Source organism: Pagrus pagrus (assembly GCF_965226575.1).
Source record: "Pagrus pagrus genome assembly, chromosome: 3".
NCBI lineage: Eukaryota > Metazoa > Chordata > Actinopteri > Spariformes > Sparidae > Pagrus > Pagrus pagrus.
This window is the reverse complement of record NC_140187.1, coordinates 17,910,841-17,936,390: the sequence shown is the minus strand read 5'-3', so window position 1 is coordinate 17,936,390 and position 25,550 is coordinate 17,910,841. Positions and strand designations below refer to the sequence as shown.

The following is a 25,550-nucleotide window of genomic DNA, read 5'->3' as shown; positions in this document are numbered from 1 at the left end:
TATGGACGCCTGCACGTGTTGAACAAGCAACTGTTTACAGTTCTTGTTAATTTGAGACTTTAGACAGCACATGCCAACAGAAAACAACAGTACTGTAGCGACATTTTCTTTCAAACCACAGTGATGCCGAAAGTTAAAAAGTCCAAAGGCGGAGGAGGAGAGAAGAGCGGAGGAGCGGTGGCGCTGGCTGACCAGATCATGCAGGCGGACACGGTGCGAGCCCGAGGCCGGGTGAAGACCAGAGACAGCCGGCCAGAAGACGAGGACACGTACGTGGACGAGCGTCTGTCGCGGAAGATCTTACAACAGGCCCGGATTCAACAAGAGGAGCTCCAGGCCGAGCATGGGCTGGCACCGGAGAAGAAGAAAACACCAGTCACCGTTCTCGGTAATTTTTTTTACATCTATAAATTATGTTTTATTTAAATTTACAAATATTTGAATGGAGTCTGGTGTGGCAGAGCTGATCGCACCAGCCTCGACTACAAGTGTCCATATTAGCACATTTATTTAGAATTTAAAGGGGCACTATGTAGTTCTGGCGAAGAAATTAAAAGAATGTTTATTTTTTCCACAACTGAATAAACCCCAGAACACTGTGAAGCTAGAAAGGTGGCAGGGTCCGCCACATATAAACACAGTAAAACAGTATGAAATTGTGTTGTCCTTTATGGTCAGTTTGCTCTTCTGATTAAAATGTCTTCCCCAAAACTACATAGTCCACCTTTAATTACCTGAAATGTTCACAACGTTGTGAGTAATTTGTAGTTTTATCATCACAAATCATCACATTTAAGAAGCTGAAACCAGACAGTTTTGCTTGAAAAATGACCAAAACGATTAATCGATTCTGAGAATAGTTGGGGATAATTTTTTTTCGGATTGAGTAATTTATTAATCGACTAATCGGAATATGTTAAATGGTAAAGTTTGAGTGTGACAAACTATTTGACCTTTTTTTTTAAACGTGTAATCACATTTCAGGGTCCGGCACTCAGGATGCAGACTCAGATGAGGAGTGGCCTGCGCTGGGAGCAGCAGGTGCTGGTGACGGCGATGCTATGTGTGACACTGAAGTCGTCGTCGACGCTGACGATGAGAAGGCCATGGAAATGTTCATGAATAAAAACCCTCCAGTGAGGCAAGATACAACTTAATGATCACTCTATCTTACAACTAGTTGTAGACATTGAACCTAAATGACACGCACCATGAGTTGGTGCTTTAAATGCTAAGCTGTGTTATTACTTTGTGTTCTTCGTAGACGGACCCTCGCTGATATTATCATGGAGAAGATTACGGAGAAGCAGACTGAGGTAGGAACAGTGATGTCAGAGGTGTCGGGGTGTCCAATGCCCCAGCTCGACCCAAGGGTAGTGGAAGTGTACAAAGGTGTCAATAAGGTGAGTAACATCTGTTTTCTTTAACTGAGTGCACAAGATCCCAACCTACAGTATATACACATGGGTCATTTAAAAGGGAAAACCTCAATAAATGAGTGAAGAAAAATAATGAATAGCAGAGGCTTTAATACAGGGAACAAGTAGTTACTCGATGGTTAAACTATGAAAGTTATGCGACTCATTTAATGGCCATCGCACTCCTGATCAGACACAAGTTGATCACCTGTAAGAGATACAGTGGCCTCCATCAACATCATCTGAACACCAAATGAGAGAATCATTTCGGAAATGAGGGCCAACAACTTCATTGAGACCTTTTTACCATGTTTGTTTTTTTCTATGATTTGGTCCCATTACCGTGATTGTGCACAGAAAAAAGACTCTTACATGTCAAAGTGAAAACAGACCTCTACAAAGTTATATCACTTACAAATATAGCAGCTAATTGGTTTTAGAAGTAAATTCAGTCAAATGATTTGTGAGTGGTGGCCTTGATCTGGGCGTGGACCATGAAAAACATTGTTTTCCCTTAATGTTCATCACTACCAAGGTGCCCTTTACTCCTCTGAACCACAGCTGCTTCAGTGGAGTAAAAAAAAAAAAAAAAAATTTCAAGGGGCTAACTGCATTTTAAAAAATAAAGTTAGGTCTCTGCATGACACAAAATGTGCTGGTATAAGTAGTGTTCGTGTACCTATAATAAGTGTTTTGCACAAATCAGCAAACACGCAATCTGTCTCTTGAGGCCTCATTAAAGAACTGTTCTTCTAATCTGACGCAGGTGTCTGTTTGGTGCCTGAATGTGAAGTATCTGAAGACCTCTGAGAGCCGTCGAATGATGGTTGTTGTTTCTGTTCTTTTGCTTCAGGTTCTGTCAAGATATCGCAGTGGTAAATTGCCGAAGGCTTTTAAAATAATCCCAGCACTTGCAAACTGGGAGCAGGTTCTCTATCTGACTGAGCCTGAGAGCTGGACTGCAGCTGCCATGTACCAGGCAACAAGGTAAGTCCCCAGGTTGTACAGAGAGAGTTTTTATATGTACTTCACGTATTCCAACGTGGTACAATGATGTATTTTCTTCTGTACTTTTGTCATAGAATCTTCTCGTCCAATCTGAAGGAGCGAATGGCTCAGCGGTTTTACAATTTGGTGTTGCTGCCCCGAGTACGGGATGATATCGCAGAGTACAAGCGACTCAACTTTCATCTCTACAGTGCTCTGAAGAAGGCCTTGTTCAAACCAGGAGCATGGTTCAAAGGTGAGGCATAAAGACTATTTCTTAAGCGTATTCAGCTTTATTTGCAGAGCAATAAGATTAGATCGGCATTAGGGCTGCAACGATTAGACTATTTTAATTCAAGCTAAATACTCCAAATGTTTTGTGAGAATTTGCTGTTCTTCTTACACCATAATAAACTGAATATCTTTGGCTTTTAAAGTGTTGGTTGGATAAAAGTTACTGGATGACATCAGCATGAGCTCCAAGATATTGTGATATACATTTCATCATTTCATATAATTTCAACAGTCAACCAAGAAAGTGTTCACGTACAATGGTTCCTGATGCTGCTTGGGCATCACTAGTTATTGTTTCATGAAATGCCCTATGAATGCCGGGATTAGCTCAAGTCACAAATGACCCTTGAAAATAAGAAGTGGGTGAAGTGATTGAAAGAGAGGATTTGACAGCTTGTTGCAAAGAACAAAACACAAGCTTTCTGGGACGTGTCACGTTTCTAATTTGAGCACTAAATTTAGACATTTTACCCTGAGGACACTGATGGAGGATTAGGTGGCGTCCACAGGGTAAATAACACTTTTGGCTCTGGAAGCACAGTATTAATTAACACACTCAAATTTAATTGGGTCAAAACATCCTTCATATATCAAGAATTCCTCTTGGCCAATCATTGTTGAGGATTTTTTCCTTTTAATCCCATCAGTCCTGTGTGTTCACACACTGTCCCAGATTGAATGTGACTATTTTTCTCCCAAACATCCCGTGACCCATATTTAGAAAACCACCAGTATGAGACAACACCACAAGGTGGCAGTGTTGCTCACAAATACATCGCACCATAGACCACATACAGTGAGAATGAGAGTGCTCATTGACCACAAGTGATTGGTATTCAATTAATTCATCCATTACTGAAGTTAATTTGATTTACTCTAGAAATTAAATATTTAGCAGTCTCAACTGTGTGTTATTGAATCAGAGTAAGCACAATAGGTGGTTATATTAAAGGGGCAGTCTGCCAAGCTTAAATTTCAATGGCAATTTCATATTTGAGTTCCTGTTATTACCATTTTCTGACTTGTAAGTGGCATCCTAAGTTTGACTTGGAAACTGAAGTTCAGAACAACCTTAAAACCCAGATTTAATTGATAGTGTTATGTCGTCAGTACATAGTATTTTTAACTCTAAAGTCCCAATCGGAAAAATACTTGTCGCTACAGGCGTAGTCGCTTTAAAAACACCTTGGAAAGTTCTGTTTTAGACAAAGCTCAGAACTACATCGTCTTACTCAACACGTCACCAACAACAACATGGCCGCCAACTCGGCACAGAAAAGGTACTAAAAAAGATGAAAATCACAATAAATATGGTCATATTGACAACTGCAAGTTTTGTGAGCCTTACGCTGAAAAGTTGAACATATTTCAACTTCTAAAAATCGTGAGAAAATGCAACGTGCAGCACAGGAGAGGAACTCTCCCAAGCATCGTACCATAGGAAGACAAAGCTTGTGCTTGCAATAGGTTCCTAGTGATGCGTCTTGCTTAAAAGACAAGTGATTGGCACACAGCCACCTCTGCTTATCATGCAAACATATTGACTTCTCAGATGGCGTAAACCTGGGAATATCTACCATCCATCACATATTATGTGAACACAGCTGGAAGATGCTGATGACTTGTATTACTAGAAATGTGAGATTCAGTGGTTTTTTCCCCCTTTTTATCCAGTTCAATCTCTTTACTGGGGCCTAACAGTCACGTTTAACATGGCCTCTGCTGGAGTACTGTTGTAATATGTGGTGCCTCCTCTGTCACACAGGTATACTGATCCCTCTGTGTGAATCTGGGACGTGTACTCTCAGGGAAGCCATCATCATCGGAAGCATACTCACAAAGTGCTCGATCCCTGTGCTCCACTCGAGGTAAGGTTTCCTTTCCCTGCCACACACCAGCAGACAGATGTCCGCTCCTATCATTAGATGGAAGATTCAGCCAGTTATCCCTGAAAGCTTTGTATTGTGTTGGAAAATTAAAGGTCAAGGCTGCATAACATGTCAGGTTGTATAATGTGCACAATCTTTCTTGTCTTTCAGCGCTGCAATGCTTAAGTTGGCAGAGATGGAGTACAACGGCGCCAACAGCATTTTCCTGCGACTCTTGCTCGACAAGAAGTACGCCCTGCCTTTCCGTGTCCTAGATGCCTTGGTGGCTCACTTCCTGTCTTTCCGCAGTGAAAAACGTGTGCTTCCTGTGCTGTGGCATCAGAGTTTACTCACCCTGGCCCAGCGCTACAAGGCTGACCTGGCCTCCGAACAGAAGACGTCACTGCTGGAGCTGCTGAAGATACAAACACACCCTCAGATCTCTGCAGAGATTCGCAGAGAACTGCAAAACTCGGAGTCGAGGGATATTGAAATCGGGCTCCCTGTGACGGTTGAAATGGACTGAGGTTTCAGTGTGGTCTGACACATCCTCCTTCTCTGATGCAAATGATTCATAGTTTCCTGACCATGAAGAAAACATTGTGAAAACTTACTTCTTTATTCTTCCTGCTCTATTAAAGGACAGTTTCAAAAGATGGCTGAGTCTTGGCAGTCAAATGCTGTTCCCTGCTTGGACGAGTTTGCACATTCGAAGATGCACATCAGTACTGATGTTAGATGTTGTGGTTTTGTATCTTGCATTTCTGAGCTTTTGTCCTGCAGTTTCGGTGCAGTGATCACCTGGAATACAAAGACTGGCATTTGTGTACATTTGATGGAAAACAACTTTGTTGTTTTGAAGCAACAATTTGGATTAAAAACAAACTGAATCCTTAAAATTTTGTCAAGCGTCATGTGTTGTCTCTATGTTATGTTCACGTCTGTAATGCTTTACACAACATGGATGGTGAAAGAAACAGCAGGGGCTGAATTGGATATGTTCAAACCAGTCATGACATGATTAGTAGTCGCAGCCTAGGTTGTGTCTGAAATCACCAATGCATTCACTACTTTCTACTCACTACATAGGGAGTCCTATATAGTAAGCCCATAGGTCAAATAAAAAAACACTTGTGGACACCACTCAGGTCATCGGCAGTGCACGACTTCACGATGCATTGTGGGATACTTTGTGTCAACTATATAGGGTTAAATAAATCTCACTATACATTTGGACAACACTACAAAATGACTATATACTCACTATATAGTGAGTGATTTCGGACATAGCACTCTTTTTTTTTTTTAGCTACATGCCTTGGTATCTTCATATGGGAAATACATTACGATATCCTAAGTACACCAAGTTTAAAAAATGAAAAAATTTAAGTCTGAATAAATAAAATAAAAGACTGCCTTATCGTTACATTAAAATTCAGTTTTTTTTTTAAACCACAAATTGCAAGAGGATGCCTTGTTTTATTGAAAACATCCTTTGTCAAATGTAACTTGCTGAGGGGTGTCCAGATTTTAGTTATTTTTAGTTTAGTTTAGTCAACACTGACTGACTCCGGCCTCCACCACCACTCAAGAAGTAGGCCACAGAAGCCAGACTCTGCCTCATTAGGTTGACATTTTTGACAAATTTAAGATATTTCTCTTAGAGCATGACTTAAATTGTCGAATTGTCTTTAAAAGGTAAATCTGGAGCGCAGCTGAGCCTCTCGTTGCTCTGCTTCAACTCGAGGTAGTAGTTTGTGAGCCGTTAGCTTCACGACAGTTAGCAGCAAGCTAACGTTAGCTAAAATAAGGCGGCAGCTGCTAACAGCTAGCTCAACGGTTCATTTATATTGATATTGAATGCTGCTATAATATGGCTTTCTGTGAAGATGGACAGCCTCAAAGTCGATTCAGAGACACAGATGGCAGTGATACGGTGTTTGGTGTTGTACTCCGGGCGGCCACCGACCCCGCAGTGACCGGTGACCCCAGAGCACTGCACCGCCTGACGGCCATGGAAAACACCTTGCAGGCCCGCCCCTGCTACTTCGACACAGTCCAGACAGACGTCCAGCCGTACATGCGGAGGATACTGGCAGTGTGGATGTTTCAGGTACTGCAAATCAATTAAGTGTCCAAAACTGACTATATTTCACATGAGTTGACTTTATACAGCAGGTGGCTGTTTTACAGGTGTGTGAGGAGCAGAAATGTGAGGAGGAGGTGTTTCCACAGGCGGTGCACTACCTGGACTGTTACCTGAGCCGTTTCCCCATTGAGAAGTCCAAACTGCAGCTTTTAGGAGCTGTTTGCATGTTCCTGGCCTCCAAAATGAGAGAGACTGTCCATCTGACTGCCAGCAAGCTCTGTATCTACACAGACAACTCCATTTCAGTCTCAGACATCCTGGTAACTCTTTGTTTTTATATATACTACACACTGTATGTAGGATAACAGAAGTGCAGATTCACAAAATGGAGTTTGAGGATTATTAACACACTTTGTTATGTTTCCCCCACAAAAAGATAATGTTTACAATACACAGTCACTAATGATCTATAATTTGCCTTGACAAATGTTGACTAAGCCTCTAAATGAGGCCTGGAAGCCCCAAAACATTGGATCACACCTAAATGTAAAACTCATGTCGCTTTAATTAAGATGTTACAAGCAACCAGTGTCCATTCTCTGCAGATAATGTCTATGTCATGTAGATGTTTTCATGCCATGGCATTATGATGGATTGCTTTAGAGGAATATGTGTGTTGCAGCAGTGGGAGCTGGCAGTGGTGTCCAGGTTAGACTGGTATCTGGCCTCTGTGGTACCCTCCGACTTCCTGGAGCCAATTCTTCACACTCTCCCCTTTGTTCGGCCCCACCACCTTCCAAACATGCGCAGGCATGTTCACTCCTACGTTGCTCTGGCAGCCACTGGTGAGTTACATAACTGAGTTACCAACACATGAGAGGGTTTTTTCTCCAAATGTAATACCACAAAGGACAATATGCACCGGGAGTTGATATAAAAAATATTTAGAGAGACGTCATTCCAGCGCAATAAAAGCAGGTATTTTATCTGCCTTGTGATTGAATCAGTGATATTTTTTTTGTTAGAGAGCATTAAGTGTAGCTGTTAAATGACTTTCTACGCAGTGAACAATGGACACAAAGCAGCCATAACTTTGATTACGATGTGTCAGCAGTTCATTTCGGAGACAGAGAGCTGAGTTTGTGTAATCCTGTATTGTCCGCTGTGAAAGACCCACGTCCGACCATTCAGCTGGCTGATTTCCCACGAATCTCTGTGATGCTGCCCGAGGCAGCAGGTCACAGGGATACAGTCAGTTGGTGCTGTTTTAGACTATGACATTACAGCTCATAAAATTCAGATAACTCCAGTGTCCCGATATCGTATCCCATTCAGAAAGGTGTCTGAGCAGGAAGAGAATAGCTGACTCTTTGTCTCAGCAATTGCCTGCCTGAAGCAATTAGGGATATAGTGTCAGATTATCAGGTTTTGGGAAGTGTCTGCTTTTGAGTGCGTGCTTTTGTCCATCAGGGTGTGTCCACAATGGTGCCATCCATCTAATTGTCTTCATCCAGCCGTAACTGACTTTCTCACTGTTGCAATAGTCTGCAAGTACTGAAAGCTCCAGTGTGCAGGATTTAGGGGAAGAAATTGAATATAATATTAATTAGGGATGCACGATATATATCGGACCTTTAAATTATTTGATAATAGAGATTATCAGCTATTTATCATCATCTGTGATATTATAGCTGATAAATAAAGCCAATAGCATGAAGCCAAATTGGTTTCATTGACTTAACAATAGCAGCATATACAAACCCAGATACAGTAGGTGGCTGTTTGCAACCTTGATAAATTGGTGTGCAATTCACATATAAACACAAAGAAGAAGGAGACAACTGGTTGTTACTGGTAAAACATGTTCTGCAAAGGTTCAAAGAGGAGACTTTGAGTTTAAACAGAAGAAATACTATTAGAGCTCTAAAATAATAAATCATCCATCTGTGCTCACTACATCTGAGGTGTGTCAACTACAGGAACTTCTTTTAAAATCCAAAATATTAAATTGTCTGTTATCTTATTGGTAGCAGGTAATTATCGTTTATTGGTATTGGCTGACAAAAACCCATATTGTGTAAGAATTAGGTGTTTTCAATACCTTAGAATGAGCCTTTTACACATACAGAGGAAGAGAGTCTGTGAGTTACAGGTGGTTATCAAATTAGCAAATACTGGTTGTGGTTCCTTTGAATTTTAGAGCAATCTTCCTCTCTTATCCTCAGAATGCAGGTTTTTAGTGTTCCAGCCCTCCACTGTTGCATGTGCCTGTGTGAGCATGGCCACGCAGAGGCTGAAGTTAGTGGACGCTGCGGTCACGTCTGATTCGGTTACGAAGTTTCTGGCTGACCTTTTGTCCATTGATCTGGTAAGGGTAATGTTTAACTTTCATTTTTAGATGATATCTCTTTTGACTTTGCCCTCTTGTCAACACTCACTGGTATGTTTTTGATCATTTTAGCCAGCACGCTGAACAAACAGTCTGAGAAAAAGAACAAACAAACTTTAAAATGCATGTCTAGAAGAGCAAAAACACACACATGTACTGTAGTATCTGTCATGATTCATAGAAAAAATCTGCCCATGACCTACTGATGAACCTCTGGTTGTTTCTCTCTTAATCCGACCCTGAACAGAAATCTGTCCTCCTCTGCTATGACCAGCTAATGAGTGTGTTGGAGCTCAGCCTGCCCTCATGTTTCCAGACTAGTGTTTGCAGATCAGGAGCTCACAGCTCAGAGATCAGCTACACCCCTGCTGACATTCAGGATGCTGGATGGACACCAGTGACATCAAGCTAAAACACCCCTCCCTGCTATGAATGGCAAGAATGAAATGTACGCTGACAGCCGTGAGACAGAACAAAAGGCCTAAATACCAGGTGAAATGTGTCTTAACGTCATCTCTCCTTAATCTTAATTGTTCTTTTCATGTTGATTGTTTTAGAGATACCTCTGCGACATGTGTAGAGCTTCTGCAGTTTGAAAAATGTTAAAGGTGCACTATGTAATTTTGCAGAAGAAATTTTAATCAGAGGAGAAATATTTGTTTTTATACCAAAACAAACTAAATAAACAAACTTTCTTTGTTTTCATGACTGACTAAACAAACTAAACTTAAAGGACAACCCAATTTCATACTGTTTACTTTGTTTATATGTGGCGGACCCTGCCACCTTTCTAGCTTTAAACAGTGTTCTGGGGACCTTATTTTCCTCTGAGTACAGCTTGTTTATTCAATTGGGAATGGGGAAAATACATATTTCAGGGTTTGTATTATTTCCTCATTGATAGTGTAAATATTACAATTCTGAGTTTGAATTTCTTCTCAAACTACATAGTGCCCCTCTAATTGTCCATCCCGTTGCTGCTTATTTTAGTATTTTGCAGTTGCTAAAGCAGCTTAATAAGATTGAATGTAATTGTTGTTGTGCCCTTGATCAAATTTAGGGCCACATTAACTGTTTTGTGATATTATCAGTTGAACTGCACTGTATCCCAATAGCAATGTTTGCACATTTTGATTGTAATATCTTCTAAACATGTATTCATTAATATTTTTGTATTTATCTGGATTAATTGAAAATGTAATATTGGCTCTATATCTGGACAGCTCTGTTAGGTTTTGAATAGTTGTTTCTTCATGGTTTCAACACACTACTGAATTCCCTTGTGATACAGATCAACACTGTTTAACTATGACATAAAACCTTTGTATGTAGGTCAGTAATAACATGAGCCTCCACTTTAGTTCTTCATTGTTTTTCTTTATTGATTTCCTCATCCCGGTCACATGGCAGATCACACAGTCACATAAATGATAAGCCAGTAACTTTGGCAAACGAGGGTTAAGAAAAAAAAAAAATCAAGTCTGCATACCTGCAATTTCCGGGACAAGAGAGAGTGAAAAACAGTGATGAAATGCCCAAATGCACATTATATTGTACAAAATATGAAACATACCATTTTTAAGACCTTTGGACCATTTTAATTCCTGATGTTCCTCATTATGTGCCAAAAAACCAAACCAAAAAAATACAATTTCCACATTCCAGTTTCTGAACAACAGCGTGGTTCGGGGTACTACTTCCTTGTGCAACTTTTGTTACAGGAACTCAATACTTACGTGACAGCTGAATAATAAATCGCGTGGTTATCAAGTTTCAATGGCCTGATAAAGTGCTATTCCAGGCGCCGGCTTCATGTTCTAATTTAATGCCAAGCATGTCAATCCAATTAAGCAACTCCAGTGTGCAGCATGAAATTTCATACAGAGACGAACACAACACACTGCTGTAACGTTCTCTGAGCACCAGGAGGTATTTCATAAAGCAGGATTAGGAAGTTAACCAGATAACAAAATCTCAAATGTAATCAATCATTAGCATGCATAACTCTTGTCATACGACATAGAATATAAGTTATTATACTGTTTCAGTAACCAAGATGCAACAGTTAACAGTTAGAAGGCTAAACTTATAATCCGGCATTGTGAAATACTGTCCACCCCAGGTGTCTGGATATTTTAAATTAAAATGCAAAGTTCATCACACATGAGCTCCATGACTGATCGTCAAAATTCAGTTGAAAGGTTACACATTAAGAGAGTGCGACGTGGGGTTCATGCTTCACTTTCAAACACACGTCACTGTTTTGCCTTGATGAGCTCCACCTTTGTGTGAAACTGCCACCTGCATGCTGTAAAAAGAGGGAATGGCCACCTGCGCACTGGTATCATTGTAGGCTTGGATGCAAAAGCAGGTTCTACTGGTTAAGCTTGATGTGAGTCATGATTATTATTCAAGTCATTATCCGAAAGTCAACTCAAGAGAAAAACAATAATTAAAAAAAATTTAATCCCTGTTATAAACACTTCTACTAGTGCTTTAAAAAAAACAAAAACAAAAAAAACACATCCAACATTTTTAGCAAATTTGCTTTGGTATCCATGAAATGTAATTTCCCCCACATCCTAAAGAGTGAAAGTTGTAGTAAATGACAAGAGTGAACCCTTCTAATAATGAACCTGTGTGTCATCGCTGTTATCTTAGATACACATAAGGTAGACAGATGATCAGCTACTACACAGCTAGAATTCAGAGCCATAAAGTCAGTTTCTCCCGCAGACAATAAAAGAAACCGACTTTGTGGCTTATGCAATATTCAAACAACAGTCCTATTGTTACTGTGTAAAATGTCAGTTTGCTTTAGACACTGAAGACCAGTATTTTGATGTTTGCACTATAGTCCTGATAGAAAGCTCTCATGTTGAAAATAAGAGCTCCTGATTGACCAGCAGCAACTCTCTTCTTCCCCCTGAGAACATTTGTAACTGTAGCACTATTATTCATCATTTCTGTCAAATACTGTGCCATCTGGTTATTTTTTGCCTTCAAATTACAAACTACAAGCTATCTAGTATCATTCACCATCGATATTACAATCTGATGTTTAACAGGAAGCCTCCTCCCTTTTTGGTACGGTGTACTTCGTAAAGTTAGCCAAAATGATCCTCACCACAGTTTTGCTGGTGATGTCACATAATGCACTTTGGCTATAATGTCGTCAGTAGTTTACAGTCATTTAAAAACTGAATGAAAAACAAGTCTTTACTCGGAGTCCTCAACTCGCTGCAGAGCCTCTTATAACCATGGCCTGTTTGTAGGCCTCAGTTACATTATCACAGTCTGTGATGGAGAAGGCACTGTCAGCCACTCCTGACTTGTAGCAGTTCCAGGGCCTCAGCGACCCGTCCCCAAGCATCCCGTCCTCCTGGATGTCCAGCAGGTTGTCAGCAGACACGCATCCTCTCATGCTGGCCTTGGCTGGTTTATCCATTTGTGTTGGAGGTCCAACGCGGTCTGGTAGATCAAGCTGGTCGAAGGACTCTGAAGACAGAATGCTGTCCTCGCTGATGGCCCCGCTTGGTCTCGACCTAGTGCGGGGTAAAGAGGCCGCCAGCTGGTCCAGAGAACCGAACTCCTGAAACCCACTTGAGGAGAACTTTCCATTGCGTTTCAAGATGCCTTTCCTATAGGTTGGTGCTGAAGGGCACTCTTGTTTAGTTTGTGGCACCCAGCCAGAGTCACTGTGTTCAGGAGAGGAGGAGTAGTACCCCGATTCTTGCTCTGTGGGCTTCTTCAGGATACCTTTACGAGGCAGCGATGCAGCTGAAGGGGCATTGGCTGGTGTAGACAAACCTAAGATGTTCAGTGGCTCCACTGAAGCTACAGCAGCGGGTTCACTCGTTGCCTTCTGCTTTGCACTGTTGCGTCTCTTTAAAATACCTTTAGAGGGGCGACTATCCGTGCTCACTTCATGAACGGTCTGGGAGACATTGTTTTCCTTTCTTGACCTTCGTAGAGAGCGCTGCCGGACTACATCCCCCCCACCTCCCTGTGAGCGGAGCAGGCAGCGCATCTTGGAGCCATTCTCCAGTAAAGGCCTGGAGGTGCGGCGCAGCCAGCTAGCAACACCAGCCAGCCCAGCAGGATGTGTTGTTGATGGAGAGGCTGGTGAAGCTGTCTGCTCAACTGCACTGCTCTTTGTCTCAGCCAGTAATGGCTGCTGGTAGCCCCAGTTGAGCCACCAGTGACCTGCAATCTCCTCTATTGTGGCTCTACGCTCAGGATTTACCATCAGCATCCAACGGATGAGCCCGCATGCATCTGAGAGACAAAAGAAAATCCAAGACATTTCAATAATAAAGTATAAACACCAAACTAATGTTTGAGAGCGTTCAAAGAAAAGGTAAAAGACTCACCAGAGGGGTTAGTGGGTTTTCGGTAGTTGCCAGTGCTTATCTGTTGGACCAGTGTCTTATGGTTGTGTCCATCAAATGGCATGGTGCCATGAACCATAGTGTATAACAGCACGCCAAGAGACCAGGTGTCCACCTCTGGCCCGCGGTATGGCCGTCCGTTGACGATCTCTGGGGAAGCGTACAGAGGGCTGCCGCAAAAGGTCTGAAGATACTCTCCACCGTGGTAGAGGTTTGACAGGCCGAAGTCTGCGATCTGCAAGAACCAGAAGTAGACGTCATGCTGAGCCACGTCAGATGTGTCACCACAGATTACTGTAAACCTAAAAGATTTCCATATGTATCACTGTCCCCTCATCAGTTACTCATAGCATGTTCTAAAGATTTCAGAGTGAATCATCTCGTCACAAGATTTATTGCAAGAAGTCATGAAATTTGTCATCAAATACTCCATACGAACATGCCTTTATATGTCCTTTGTGATTACCACCTCATGCTGGAAATTATATTTTTACAATTTTAACAATACATACTAACGTACAGGTGTGTAAATACTCATTTTTATGTTCTACATGCCCTTCATTTTTACCTTCACATTGCCGTTGCCGTCTAGTAAAATATTCTCCAGTTTCAGGTCCCGGTGTACTATTCCATTCTGAGAGAAAGAAAAAAAGATATCAGCTTCCACAGAAATATTTTCCTTATCTAGGCCATTACACACCAGTTTACTGGAGGTTGTCTATATTACATAAAAGGATTAGATTTTACTGGGTCAGAAACACATTCTTTTTCCAAGTGAAGATTTTTTTCTGGTATGTCAGCAATGCTTCATTGTCCTCCACTCTGCAGGGGGGCATACCTTTGACTCCAGCAGAGTTTGAAATTTGTTTTCCTTTCAAAAATGCAGGTCAACTACTTGTTACGTATGGACAGTTGTTGTAGCGACTGACAGAATCTTTGTAGGTTGTGTTGTGTAGAATTTATTAAGATGTAAAGACACGTTCGCATGCTGTGCCAAACATTAATAGTTTAGATGGCCTTGTCCTGCTTTCACCATGGAAAATCAAATATTTAACAAGACATCAGCAGTGACATAAAACAGATGGTTAACACAGAGTATGACAGGGCAGTTCACTCTGCAAATATTGTCCAGCAAACATGTATAAATGCCAAGTGCTGGACAGCTACACTAAAATATAGTGTGTTGTAAATGTTCATAATCACACAGCTATGGAGCACAGGAACAACCAACTGTGTGTGTGTGTGTGTGTGTGTGTGTGTGTGTGTGCCCTTCTGTTCCATCACACCCTCATTAGAGTGTGAGGCCATGCGTGTGTGTGCTGGGACTGTGCTGTGTGCTGGCCTTTAGCCCCGACGCTAGCTCTCTACAGACCAACTGTTCGGTTGCCCCACCGCCGTTCTCACAGCCGCCCTGTTCTGAACAGCAGGCTGACAGTGAATAATGCCCATTATGTAACTTTGGGGGTGCCAGTGTCCTGGAAAAGAACAACTAGCAGAACACTAGTTGGAGTGGAGCACTGCGCCGCTGGGCTTAATGTAGCAGCCATGTATTAGGTGGGTTTAAATATGCTAGCAATTAGTTATTATTTTAGTTTTTATGCAAGACAAGATGAATGCACAAGTTCTCCTAGTTCTGTATGAAAGCATCAGATTGAGAAAGACTGCCTCACCTGATGGCAGTAGTGCACGGCTGATACAATTTGTCTGAAGAAGTGCCTGGCCTCCCGTTCAGAGATGTTCCTCTTGTCACAGATGTAGTCGTACAGGTCCCCTCGGCTGGCATACTCCATCACAATCACGATTTTGTCCTTGTTTTCGAATACTGAAATATCAGAAAACATCAGAAGGTTTTAGATCAAACTCCTCAAAAGGAAACAGAAGCGCCACAGATTATGAATAATTTTGGCATGGACCGTGTAGAGTCTTCTACAGCACCAACATGGATGTAGCTTTTTAACCTAGAATGTGCCCGTGTTTAAAACTGATGTCTGTCTTCCTGTATAACCCCTAGTTTACACTGATTATGATACTCGGCGCCCCATTGATGAATGCACTGCAAACAAACATGCACCGAGGTGGACAGACTCTGAATGATGACCAGCTCATCAGGCGTGAGGGGCACTGGAAGACACGAGGCTCTGCACATTATCTCGCACTGCTGACAGGGTACGACAGCGTATCAAGGCTTATGTAACCTAGCATCTCTCTATAGCACAAAGACTTGCGTGACCAAACTGTGAATCTCAAACAGAGACTGATTGAGACGTCTTTCCCGAAGGTAACACGTTTCACTCCGCATGCCGCTCAGAGATTGAGTCACCTCTGACACACACAAAAAAAGCACAATTACAACATCTTTGAATGACGTACCTTCATATATGGTGATGATGTGCGGGTGGCAGAGTGTGGACATGATCTCAATTTCTCTGCGAATGTGAACCAGATCTTGCTCATCCTTGATCTTCTCCTTTCTGATCGACTTTATGGCAACCTTAAAAAAAAAGAAAGAAAAGGGGATATATTTGACTTTTCGAGAAAAAATTACATCAGTATCAAAAAAGTTCAAGGGACTAATCAATAAAATGACACAGCTTAGCAGTTGTTTGAAGAGTTAGATGTTTATTTTAAAAGGACTACAATACTTGTGAAGGATTTAGTGGTATCTAGCGATGAGGTTACAGATTGCAACCGACTGAATACACAACAATCGCATAATTGATCACCTGAATGGAGGTGACTATAAAAAAGAGGCGACTATAAAATGGTGCATACATTTTTTAGAGGGTCATAACTTCTGCAAAATGATTTGTTTCACTATTTGGTACGATGACATTTGGAAAGTTTAGAAGAGCCATACCATTCAATTTTGTTATTCCTATTCAGGTTAGTGGAGGGCTAAACCAGAAGTTAGCCCCTCGACCAGAGGAAGTCTCAAGTACGCACACCATGTGGGCTGGCAGATTATTCTGGTCATTTTACGCGAGGGAAGTCAAACCTTTTTGACTTCGCGCGCCACTGAGCAGCTTTTATACGAATGAACGTGTCCAGAATTTTCCTAAAAGATCCATGCATGCACGAGGACCCCTCCTTTTGAAGATATAAAAGGCTCATTCTAAGGTAAGGAAAACACAACAGCTTTGACTTTCAGGTGATTATACACTAATGAAAGCATAATATTGAAAACTTAATACAAATATTAAATTTATGCCAATAGATCCCATAGACTGGACCTTTTAAGCGAGACTAACTCGTAACAAACAGCTGCTCTTGTGGCCAAACTGCTGGATAATAATAAATATATATAAATAACAGTGCAACAGGAACACAAGTGAAGATGAGTCATTAAGTCAGTAAATACACAGTAATGTCAGTTACACAATATTTATTTTCCAGTTTCCCAACATTAGCTAACATCCGCCACCGTAAGCTACTCGTCATACCAGATTTAGTACGAGCGAAGTACCACGTTCCCTCAGTGTATTTAAAAGTGTGCTGGGTGTGTTTTCTTGCTTGTAAATTCAGATTCAGGTTTCATTTGCATCTTCAAGAAGAAGAATGCGTTTCCTTTTCCAAACGTTACATAATCTCACTTTAATGAAAGAGAACATTGATACAGCTTTTTCAAAAGAGGTCGGTATGTTCATATGCTGCACTAGGCCCGTCTATTTAGAAAAACAAGGTTAAAAAAACCTTCACAAATAAGCTGTTATTTATTAAGAATTGGCCTCCATCTGAAGGCGGTCCTCTTGTGAGAACAACAATGGGCAGTGAACTGAAAACTCTGCTATGTTGTTTCTAACAAGGCAGAGGGGACGCCGGGTCAAGTATTGTCTGCTGCAAACTGATCTATTGTCTGCTGTTATGTCTGTGAAACTCGTAGAATAAGGAAATTTAAATCTGAATGGTATCTGTCAGTGTCTGTATTCATAGACCTTCCATATTAAAGCTTTTGACAAGTGCGTACACATGTCTTTATGTTGCGTTTGTGTATTTGAGGCTCAGATGCCTGGGATTCCTCTGAGCACTCAGTGCGTCATCAGTCTACCCCGACTTTGAAGGCTGTCGAGAGGCCCCAGATGGCTCTGGTGGAGGGGTGTCCTTGTTTCTTATCCTTTGTAACCCCCAAGGCTACAGACAAGGGGAAATGAGTAAAGCAGCGACTTGTCATATCAGTTTTCAACGCTCAACTGTCTCCCGTCATGAGTCACTGTCTGGCCTGGATTCACCTCCAGGTCGGCACTGTATTCGCACCGCACAGACTTTTTTCTCATTCTGGGAACTGAGGCTTCCTGCGTTTGTTTGCATAGCTGTCAGACGGGTTGAACTCCCACTCATGATGTGTTCACACTAATGTGCGGTTTTCAGTGTGTGTGCGGTCTTTGTCAGTGTCAGTTCTTTTCACGCAAATAGGCACGGAGGTTAAAATCTATGATATTTAACACAGAGCTCTTGTACCAACAAAACCATATTTCTGTATTTGAGAACACCTTTAGGTGCAACTGTTGCATAGCTAACTGAACCAACTGACCATGCTAGCATTAGCTTGCTAAGATATGACCTGTTTGGAGTGAACAGCAAAAGAGATGATATGTAAAGGGGAACACATCCGACCTGTTACATTACATTTCAATAAAATAACACTATTATACCTCAAATTATGAATGTTGGTAGTTAACATTAACCTAAATAACCAAATAATGACAGTTATGTTGGTTTCACACTTCTATATTACTTGCTAACTGCGAGCTAAACATCTGTCCATGTAGACCCATGTATATATAAATAAAACCAATATCTACACTTAAAGTGCTGGAGGTTAGGTTTAATATATCTTTTGCCTAAAATGTATGTATGGAAGTTTTGTTAAGGTTTGTGGCGCTACACTACAAATGAGCTGAAATGATTATTACCTCCGCCAAGATGATTATGTTTTCACCCATGTCTGCTGGTTGTTTGGCTGGTTGGTTTGTCAGCAGGATTACACAAAAACTACTGAATGGATTTCAACGAAACTTGGATGGAAGATTGGTCTCAACCCAGAATAGACCCTGTTCACTTGTGGTGCAGATCCGGATAAAAGGTACAATCCAGAAACGCTTCCTCATTTTCTTTAACGTGGCAATACAGGGCGTTTTCCCTTAACTTCTCTTTGGGAATAGTACATGGATCTTGATGAAAAATACCAGGTGTTTTTAGGTGGCTGGTATCTTTAAGTACAAAAGGGGACGGCTGGACCTTGGCGGAGGTATGCGCTCTACTGGGTGCCATTCTATTTTGATTTGTCACTCACAAAAGTGTCAAACACTTCGTAGTTCTAGTTTCTTATTTGTGAGGATTTGCTGCTAATCTCTGCCTTAGTGTGAATATATGAATTTGTGTTTTCTGACATTTTACAGATCAAAGTGTTCCATATTGAAGATAATTGTCATCTGCAGCCCTGTCGCCTTTAAAGGATGGCCAACAGTTTCTTCCCGATATAATAACATAGTTTGGAGTAGGAAAAAGTCAATTGCCAATTAATCAATCAACTTGTATTTCTCTCCTAGACACTGAATTAAACTTTACTCAAGCCTGATCAAGCCAAAGACATTTCTCAAGTTTTAATTGTTCGACCTAATTTAATAGTTTATTTATTTTGAACATGTAAATAAAAAAAAGAGGAAAACTTTATCAAACAAAATGAAAAGACATGCACCAGTCAAAGAAAAATGAAGGAATAAAAGAAAAGCGAAAGAAAAAAAATCTGTAGTATGAAACTGAAGGTAGTTGCTTCTACTCAGAATGTAGGAAAGACTTTCAAAACAAACACAGTAATAGATTTATGAATAGCAGGTGCAACCTAATATAGGTATATTGGGGTGTCCTCCATACATGTCATGCACTGAGTGTGAGGTCACCCCTATATGGCTGCATGCTGAAACCCCCCACCTAAATGGGTTATGCAATCAAACATACGCTTTTAGACAATGGGAACAGCTGTAGTGCCACAACGCACGCAAGATGAGAGCATCCTTTGTGTGGTGTCACTCCCATTATGTTGTCAAAGCTAAGGTAGGTAGATAACAATAAAGCAAACGAATGTTTCTCCCGTTTCCATTCAATGCCAACTGCCGTTTTAAGCCATCTTTGTTTGGTGAGGAATCAAAACGTCATTTTGGGCTAATCAGTGTTTTGACATGTGGGTTTAAGGCATGGAGATTAGGAAGCTGCCTGCAGGGATCAAATCTCAGACAGCAGTCTCATATGCTATAAAAACTAGAGTGCAGCAGAAACAACGAGTCAAGTCAGCAGAGATGGGTGTGTAGACAAGGCTGGACTTGTATCACTGCATGTTTGCTGCGGGTGCAGGAGGGGAATTCCTCACATTTTACTTCCTCGACTTCTGAGTGCTTTCACTCACAAAAAATGTGATTTAACAAAGAGAATTTCTGACAAACATTACAAAGGGAGTTCACTTCTGGGCCAAGTATCTGTTTTCTATTGTTGTTGTTTTTTGATGAGTCACTTTATCAGAAGCCATCGGCCTGCAACAGTGGAAAACATGTTTACAGTCTCGGCGTGCTTTTTGATCATTTGCCTATAATTTACATTTCCTCGTTAAATGTTGGAGGGATGAGGTTGTGGAAACAAAACAAATGATGTGGAAAAATGCAAATTATTAAGTGTAGGACACAAACATTCATTCACTTGTCAGTGTATTAGGTACACCTAGTTCAAACTGGTGCAGTCTAATTTTTGCAGATTAATCTTTTTGGTCCTTTTGTAGGCTGTAGTGTGCAGTGCTGTTGCATAATACAGAGGTGTTTTTGATATTTAGTCCATTATCCATATAAAGACGTACATAATCCATTTGGTTATTATAAATTTGTTTGTCCCTTTAAGAGGCTTATCTCAATCTAAACACTTCCCATTTCCCCTTAGGTCATGGGGAACTGGTCTGGAATCCACCTGAAAGGCTCGTTGCAATTTCCCCCGCTCATCGGGAGCACAGAAAAGAAGTTACCTAACTTTCCTGTAGCGAACTCCCCGCTGTGACATTCACTTTCCAGTGAAACGCCTTTCCTTGACGCTTTCTTTCAACAGTAGGAGGTGACTGCATAAAAATGTCTTGTGTAGTGACAGATTTAGAGGAATCTATTTCTGTTTCGGTCTTTGCAGGATGATGTCAAACAGAAGTATCGATTTCCTCATTGACTCCTTTCATTTTACTTTAAAAATGGGCTCTATGTAGTTTTGGAGAAGAAATTAAAACCATTTATTTTTTCTATAGCTGTTCTCAGAGGAAAATAATCTCCCCAGAACACTGTTTGAATCTAGAAAGGTGGCAGGGTCCGCCACATATAAACAAAGTAAAACCGTATGAAAGAGAGTTTTGTTTTGGCATAATAATCAGTCAGAGAAGGTCTTTCTCTTCTGATTAAAATTCCTTCCTCAAAACTACATAGTGCACCTTTAATACACCACGAATAACTTGTTTAAGATCTCGAGATGGCCTCAGACACAAGGACAGCTATGCAGGGGTTGGGTTCATGTGAAAATTGTAATATGGTTTACACAGAAGGCCGAGAGTGTATACTTTTCCAACCCTGTTAACAAACAGAGGAGTATCTACAGGTTTTGTAAACCACTGATAAAGGTGGTGATAATGATGAGGCCAATAATAAGACATTATTCAGTTATCTTATCATATACACAGACAGGACCTTGTGTTTAAAAAACACTGTGAAAAAGTAAGAGCAACCCCCTCTAAAGCAAACACAATGACCTCTTAGGCAAACTTAAGCTGGTTTGGCAACTGACAACCATCTCAGCAGCACACACTTAACCTATTTTATTAGTTTACATGCAGGAAACTGGCTTAACCCTGCTTAAAGGGAGAAACTTGTAGACAGACCTGTATGGATATAAGCCTAGTGTAGACTGTGTACTCTGAAAATAGTCTATGTCTAAACAACAGGTGGCCGACAGGACACAAACACAGACCTTAATACTGACTGCAGATGCGGGCTTTGTTTAAAGAGGGTGATAATTGGCTCCAACAGTCAGTAAAATAGTGATAAAAGAAGGTTAATTAATATAAATCCTTACCTGTCTACCGGATCTTTCCTTGGCTTTCTTCACCTTGCCGTAGGTTCCCTTCCCGAGGGTCTCCAGGAACTCGTACCTGTGCTTCAGGTTGTGTTTGTGGTGGTGTCTCTTCACGGCTTGCTTCTTCACGGGCACCTGGGCCGGAGCTCTCCCGACGTGAGTGTTGTCATCGGGTGAAACTGCCCCCACAGACGGCCTAAGGTGGGACGAAGGACGGGCAACACTGGAGCCGTCCATCCCGACACGACGTTATCTGTGTCTTGCGTATTTTCGGACGCAAGTGTCGGTGTTAACGTGCATTCCTCCGCGCGGAGCCCTGTCGGTGTCTGGAGCGAGCTGCTCAGGTGTGCTTCAGATAAAAGTGTAGATATGAAGTCCTCCTCCTCTGACTGCACAGCAGGTCACTGCAGCTGAGTGTTGGAGGCAGAGGGGAGTGTGTGTCCTCTGTGTGGAGCTCAGACAGACTGGCAGCAGGTCCACAACATGCTGCTGGGACAGAGAGGACAGCAGCCAACTGCCGGACACGTCAAATAGTCGAGGGGCGTTAAGGTACACAGAGGAGCGCTTCATTTGTACACCGGGCGGTGCCGGTAACTGTAAGAGCATATATTAAAGTATAACTCCACCGGTTTTACACATGCAAGTGTGTTTGCAGGTACTGTAGGTAGATAGATAGATAGATAGATAGATAGATAGATAGATAGATAGATAGATAGATGGATAGATTTCAAGGAAAAGTATAGCCCTATATAAATAAAACTGATTTGATTTCTGTGATTTTGGGCTATATAAATAAAAATGATTTATTATATAGCGATTTCATTTTAATGTCTTCACTTGTTCAGATTTAGATCATTAATGTAAGACTTACTTTCAGCGACACACAGGTATCTAAGAAGTAACTTTTTCACTATGTGTCAGATACAGCATAAACAACAACAGCAAGAAAAGGAAAAAGCAAACGAAAATAAACACAAAACATAAATAAATGAACATTTTTGTTACATTTTTATATTTTAAATATATTTCAAAAACATACTGTTAAACACAATTTAATCTAAGCAGACTGTAACCTGCAATAAAAATAGCAACATCAACAGCTGTAGTAGTAATTTGAAACAGACACTTGTTGGTAAGTAGTAGCAGATAAGCCAATTAAGAACATAAAATGCAGCCAACAGCATTAGTGTGAATGCTGCTCTCAGTTGGTGTGCACAGGGACATACAAGAAGCGCACCACAAAAAGAAAAGTGTGAGATCATTGTGTAGAACAAATGTTTTTTATTACAGCCTTTCAATATGTAATAATAGTGGTGGAAAGAAATTAAGGATACTGTTTTACTGTACTTTTGGTTTTCTGAGACTTGAGGTAGTGGTGTTTTACTTAAGTATTTCTATTTTATGCTACTTTATAAAACTACTCTACAACAATTCAGTTTCAGTTTTTCGACCCTGCAACATTACAATTATTACAAGTTGAGATTGGTAAACTATGACTGACTACAACAGAAAATGTTTCTTACACATAAATACATTGTTACTAGTATCTACTATGTGCATTAGGAGTACATTATGAGGTCTGAATAGTTCCTCCAACCATAATAACATCCAATATGAGATATACACTTTCATTATTATTTATTAATGCAATCTCTGAAGATTTTTCTTTAGGATTCATAAAGTTCTGCCTCATCTTACTAAACTAAAAAAGAAATAAAAACTATACTAACTTATACCTACTCATGGATGATTAAGAGCGACACACTTATAGTTGCATGCAATGACTCTCACAGTCCCTTTTAAATAACAGTTTTTCCTCTTTGATTTCTGCCGTCCTAGGCAGATACTACATTTTAATCCTAGCTGACTTCATAGAGCAAGAATATGTCTTTGGTTATTCAACTATTCGGTCGGCTTGACCAAAAAATGCAGTCTGAAATGAACTGAAAGACATAAATTATAGAAAAGAGCTGGAGGCTGGATGAGTAGTGTCATTACAGTTGTGGGCCACTAGAGATCAGCGTGCAGTCACCAGCTGCAAAAACTGGGCTGACTAATTTGAACCAGTTGGTTTAACTTAAAGAGAGCCTGACACAGACAGTGGCTCTATCCCAAGTTTCCGTCTACCGACTAGAAGGTATATTCAATGTTTAATATCCTATGTATAATGTAATATGAGTTCAGACACAGCTGGTGAGAGCTCCTCAGTCAAGAAAGGGTGAACAGACTCCCTCAGTTTTCAGCAACACTCAGATTTAATACTTTGAGCCAATTGGCTGCTCCCTCAGAAAGTCTGTCTTAATTGACCTCCTAACCCGTCAGGAACACCCGCTGGCTTTGCCATTCAGTTTTCTGAGTAACGTGCCAGAGCTTCTTCACTCATGCATGCAAAGGAACAGTATGCACAAAATAAACAATGAAAGAGCTTTTGGACCCACAAGTCAGACTTGGCCCACACTGTGCTGTAACCCGGGAGCAGAATGAACTGAACACACTTCATCTCAGGAAGAGACAGGCTAGAAAAGATTAGCACAGAGACCAGATAAAACGTACTGGAAGGATAATAGTTTAAGGGAAATAATACCAATAAGTACTAATGGGGTTGTCTACGTCTGACTGCACACAGTGGACACATTCCAACATATTTACATCATAAATCAACAAGATTTGTCACCTTATTTTACATTTATGAAATTAAAGCACTTAAGCTTTTAAGAAAAGTAATCCATTACGACTAATTTAAGGTGTTGTTTATGTAATTCAGTATGTTTGCCAGAAGAGGGGGCTAATTAGTAGCATGGAGTCCTGCCAGCAATGACCAGAACTGGTTATCTGGTTTTCTACCTCTAAATTTCTCTATAATACTTTAATTTATTAGTCTATTTTTTTTAACTAATGCTTGTTAAGTGGATTTTTTTTATGCACAAAGAGGTGCAGAAATGTGTGTGAGTATATAGGTGAGATGAAAGTGGTTTAAGAAATGTGAAGTGGTAACCAGTGGACATGTGTGAACACAATTAGCCACAGAATTGACATTAATATGCTGATGATGGTGTATGTAACCATCAAGAAAGATGTTTCTTGTTCCTTTTCCATGTTACACTGGATTTAATAAAAAATCTGCTAACAAATTAGTCATTTCAGTGAACTAATTAGAAATGCAAGGGTATGAATGATACTTTGTATTTTTTTAATCTCCTAATATTTACTGTGGTCATTATGGAAGCCCGTTACTGCCAGGTAAGAAGTTGGACCCATCTAAATCTTAAAGGGTATACCCTGACTTATATTCCTTTTGGGTCAAGCTCCAGAAACACTGAATTTCCCACAGTGCATCTACTGTCTTTTGTTTTACCCACAGTGCCTGGTAAACACACATGTTTTCAAACTTCACCCCCAGGGTTTGTAACACAGGCTTTCTGTCATATATTTGAATTCTCAAGCCAAACCCGAGATAACCCTGATCGTATCATGAGGGCTGTTTTCTTATATACTCTACAAGGCTACCTTCAGAGCCACAGATGACGTCATACAACGGTCTTCACAGGCTCATTAGTATGTTCTTTATGAGAAATGAACAGCTTTTCTTGTATAAGATTGGGCCTCTTGAACTAAAGTTGACATTATGAGACACTCAATGCTGCTGGCTCATTGCCTGCTGTATTTACCCTCCTTGTTGTCTCTATTTAACTGATTATATGTAATTACTTTTTATCATTATTATTTTGGGGGGCATTTTTGTACCTTTATTTGATAGGATAGCTGAAGAGTGGACAGGAGAGGGGTAGAGAGGGAGGGATGATGACATGCATCGAAGGGCCACAGGTCAGATTCAAGCCCTGGGCTGCTCTATATGCACTTTGAAAAAAATGTGTACACTATCTGATTAGATGCCAGTGAGTGATAGTGACAGTGAGTCAACATTTTTGAATTAGCAAATACTAGAGTATTTCTGTTTTTGTTATCCTCACATCTCATCTAACGGTGTTGATCTTCCTGGGGTAAATGAGCTTCTTTGTTGGCTCT

The 25,550-nt window shown here is 40.8% G+C and overlaps 3 protein-coding genes across 5 annotated transcripts; 2 read left to right on the top strand and 1 right to left on the bottom strand.

Moving 5' to 3' along the window:
- Positions 1-2: 2 nt before the first annotated feature.
- bysl (bystin-like) lies at positions 3-5,466 on the top strand. Its single transcript, XM_084349270.1, has 7 exons — positions 3-388; positions 985-1,141; positions 1,265-1,403; positions 2,272-2,405; positions 2,501-2,661; positions 4,465-4,567; positions 4,739-5,466. The coding sequence occupies exons 1-7, from the start codon at positions 124-126 to the stop codon at positions 5,091-5,093; spliced, it is 1,314 nt and encodes a 437-aa protein (XP_084205396.1). The 5' UTR covers positions 3-123; the 3' UTR covers positions 5,094-5,466.
- Positions 5,467-6,093: 627 nt separating this feature from the next.
- ccnd3 (cyclin D3) lies at positions 6,094-10,405 on the top strand. 3 transcript variants are annotated; one of them, XM_084349387.1, is made up of 6 exons: positions 6,094-6,194; positions 6,457-6,680; positions 6,761-6,976; positions 7,339-7,501; positions 8,882-9,024; positions 9,293-10,405. In XM_084349387.1, exons 2-6 carry the CDS (start codon positions 6,582-6,584, stop codon positions 9,455-9,457), a joined length of 786 nt encoding a protein of 261 aa, XP_084205513.1. In that variant the 5' UTR covers positions 6,094-6,194; positions 6,457-6,581; the 3' UTR covers positions 9,458-10,405. The 3 variants fall into 3 exon arrangements, with proteins under 3 accessions (XP_084205513.1, XP_084205512.1, XP_084205511.1); XM_084349386.1 differs by having other exon boundaries at positions 6,100-6,680; positions 7,342-7,501; XM_084349385.1 differs by having other exon boundaries at positions 6,101-6,680.
- Positions 10,402-22,028, bottom strand: nuak2 (NUAK family, SNF1-like kinase, 2). The gene is made up of 6 exons (XM_084349384.1): positions 21,525-22,028; positions 15,807-15,927; positions 15,107-15,258; positions 14,005-14,070; positions 13,419-13,671; positions 10,402-13,323 (listed from the first exon to the last, which is right to left on the bottom strand). Exons 1-6 carry the CDS (start codon positions 21,759-21,761, stop codon positions 12,278-12,280), a joined length of 1,875 nt encoding a protein of 624 aa, XP_084205510.1. The 5' UTR covers positions 21,762-22,028; the 3' UTR covers positions 10,402-12,277.
- Positions 22,029-25,550: the final 3,522 nt, after the last annotated feature.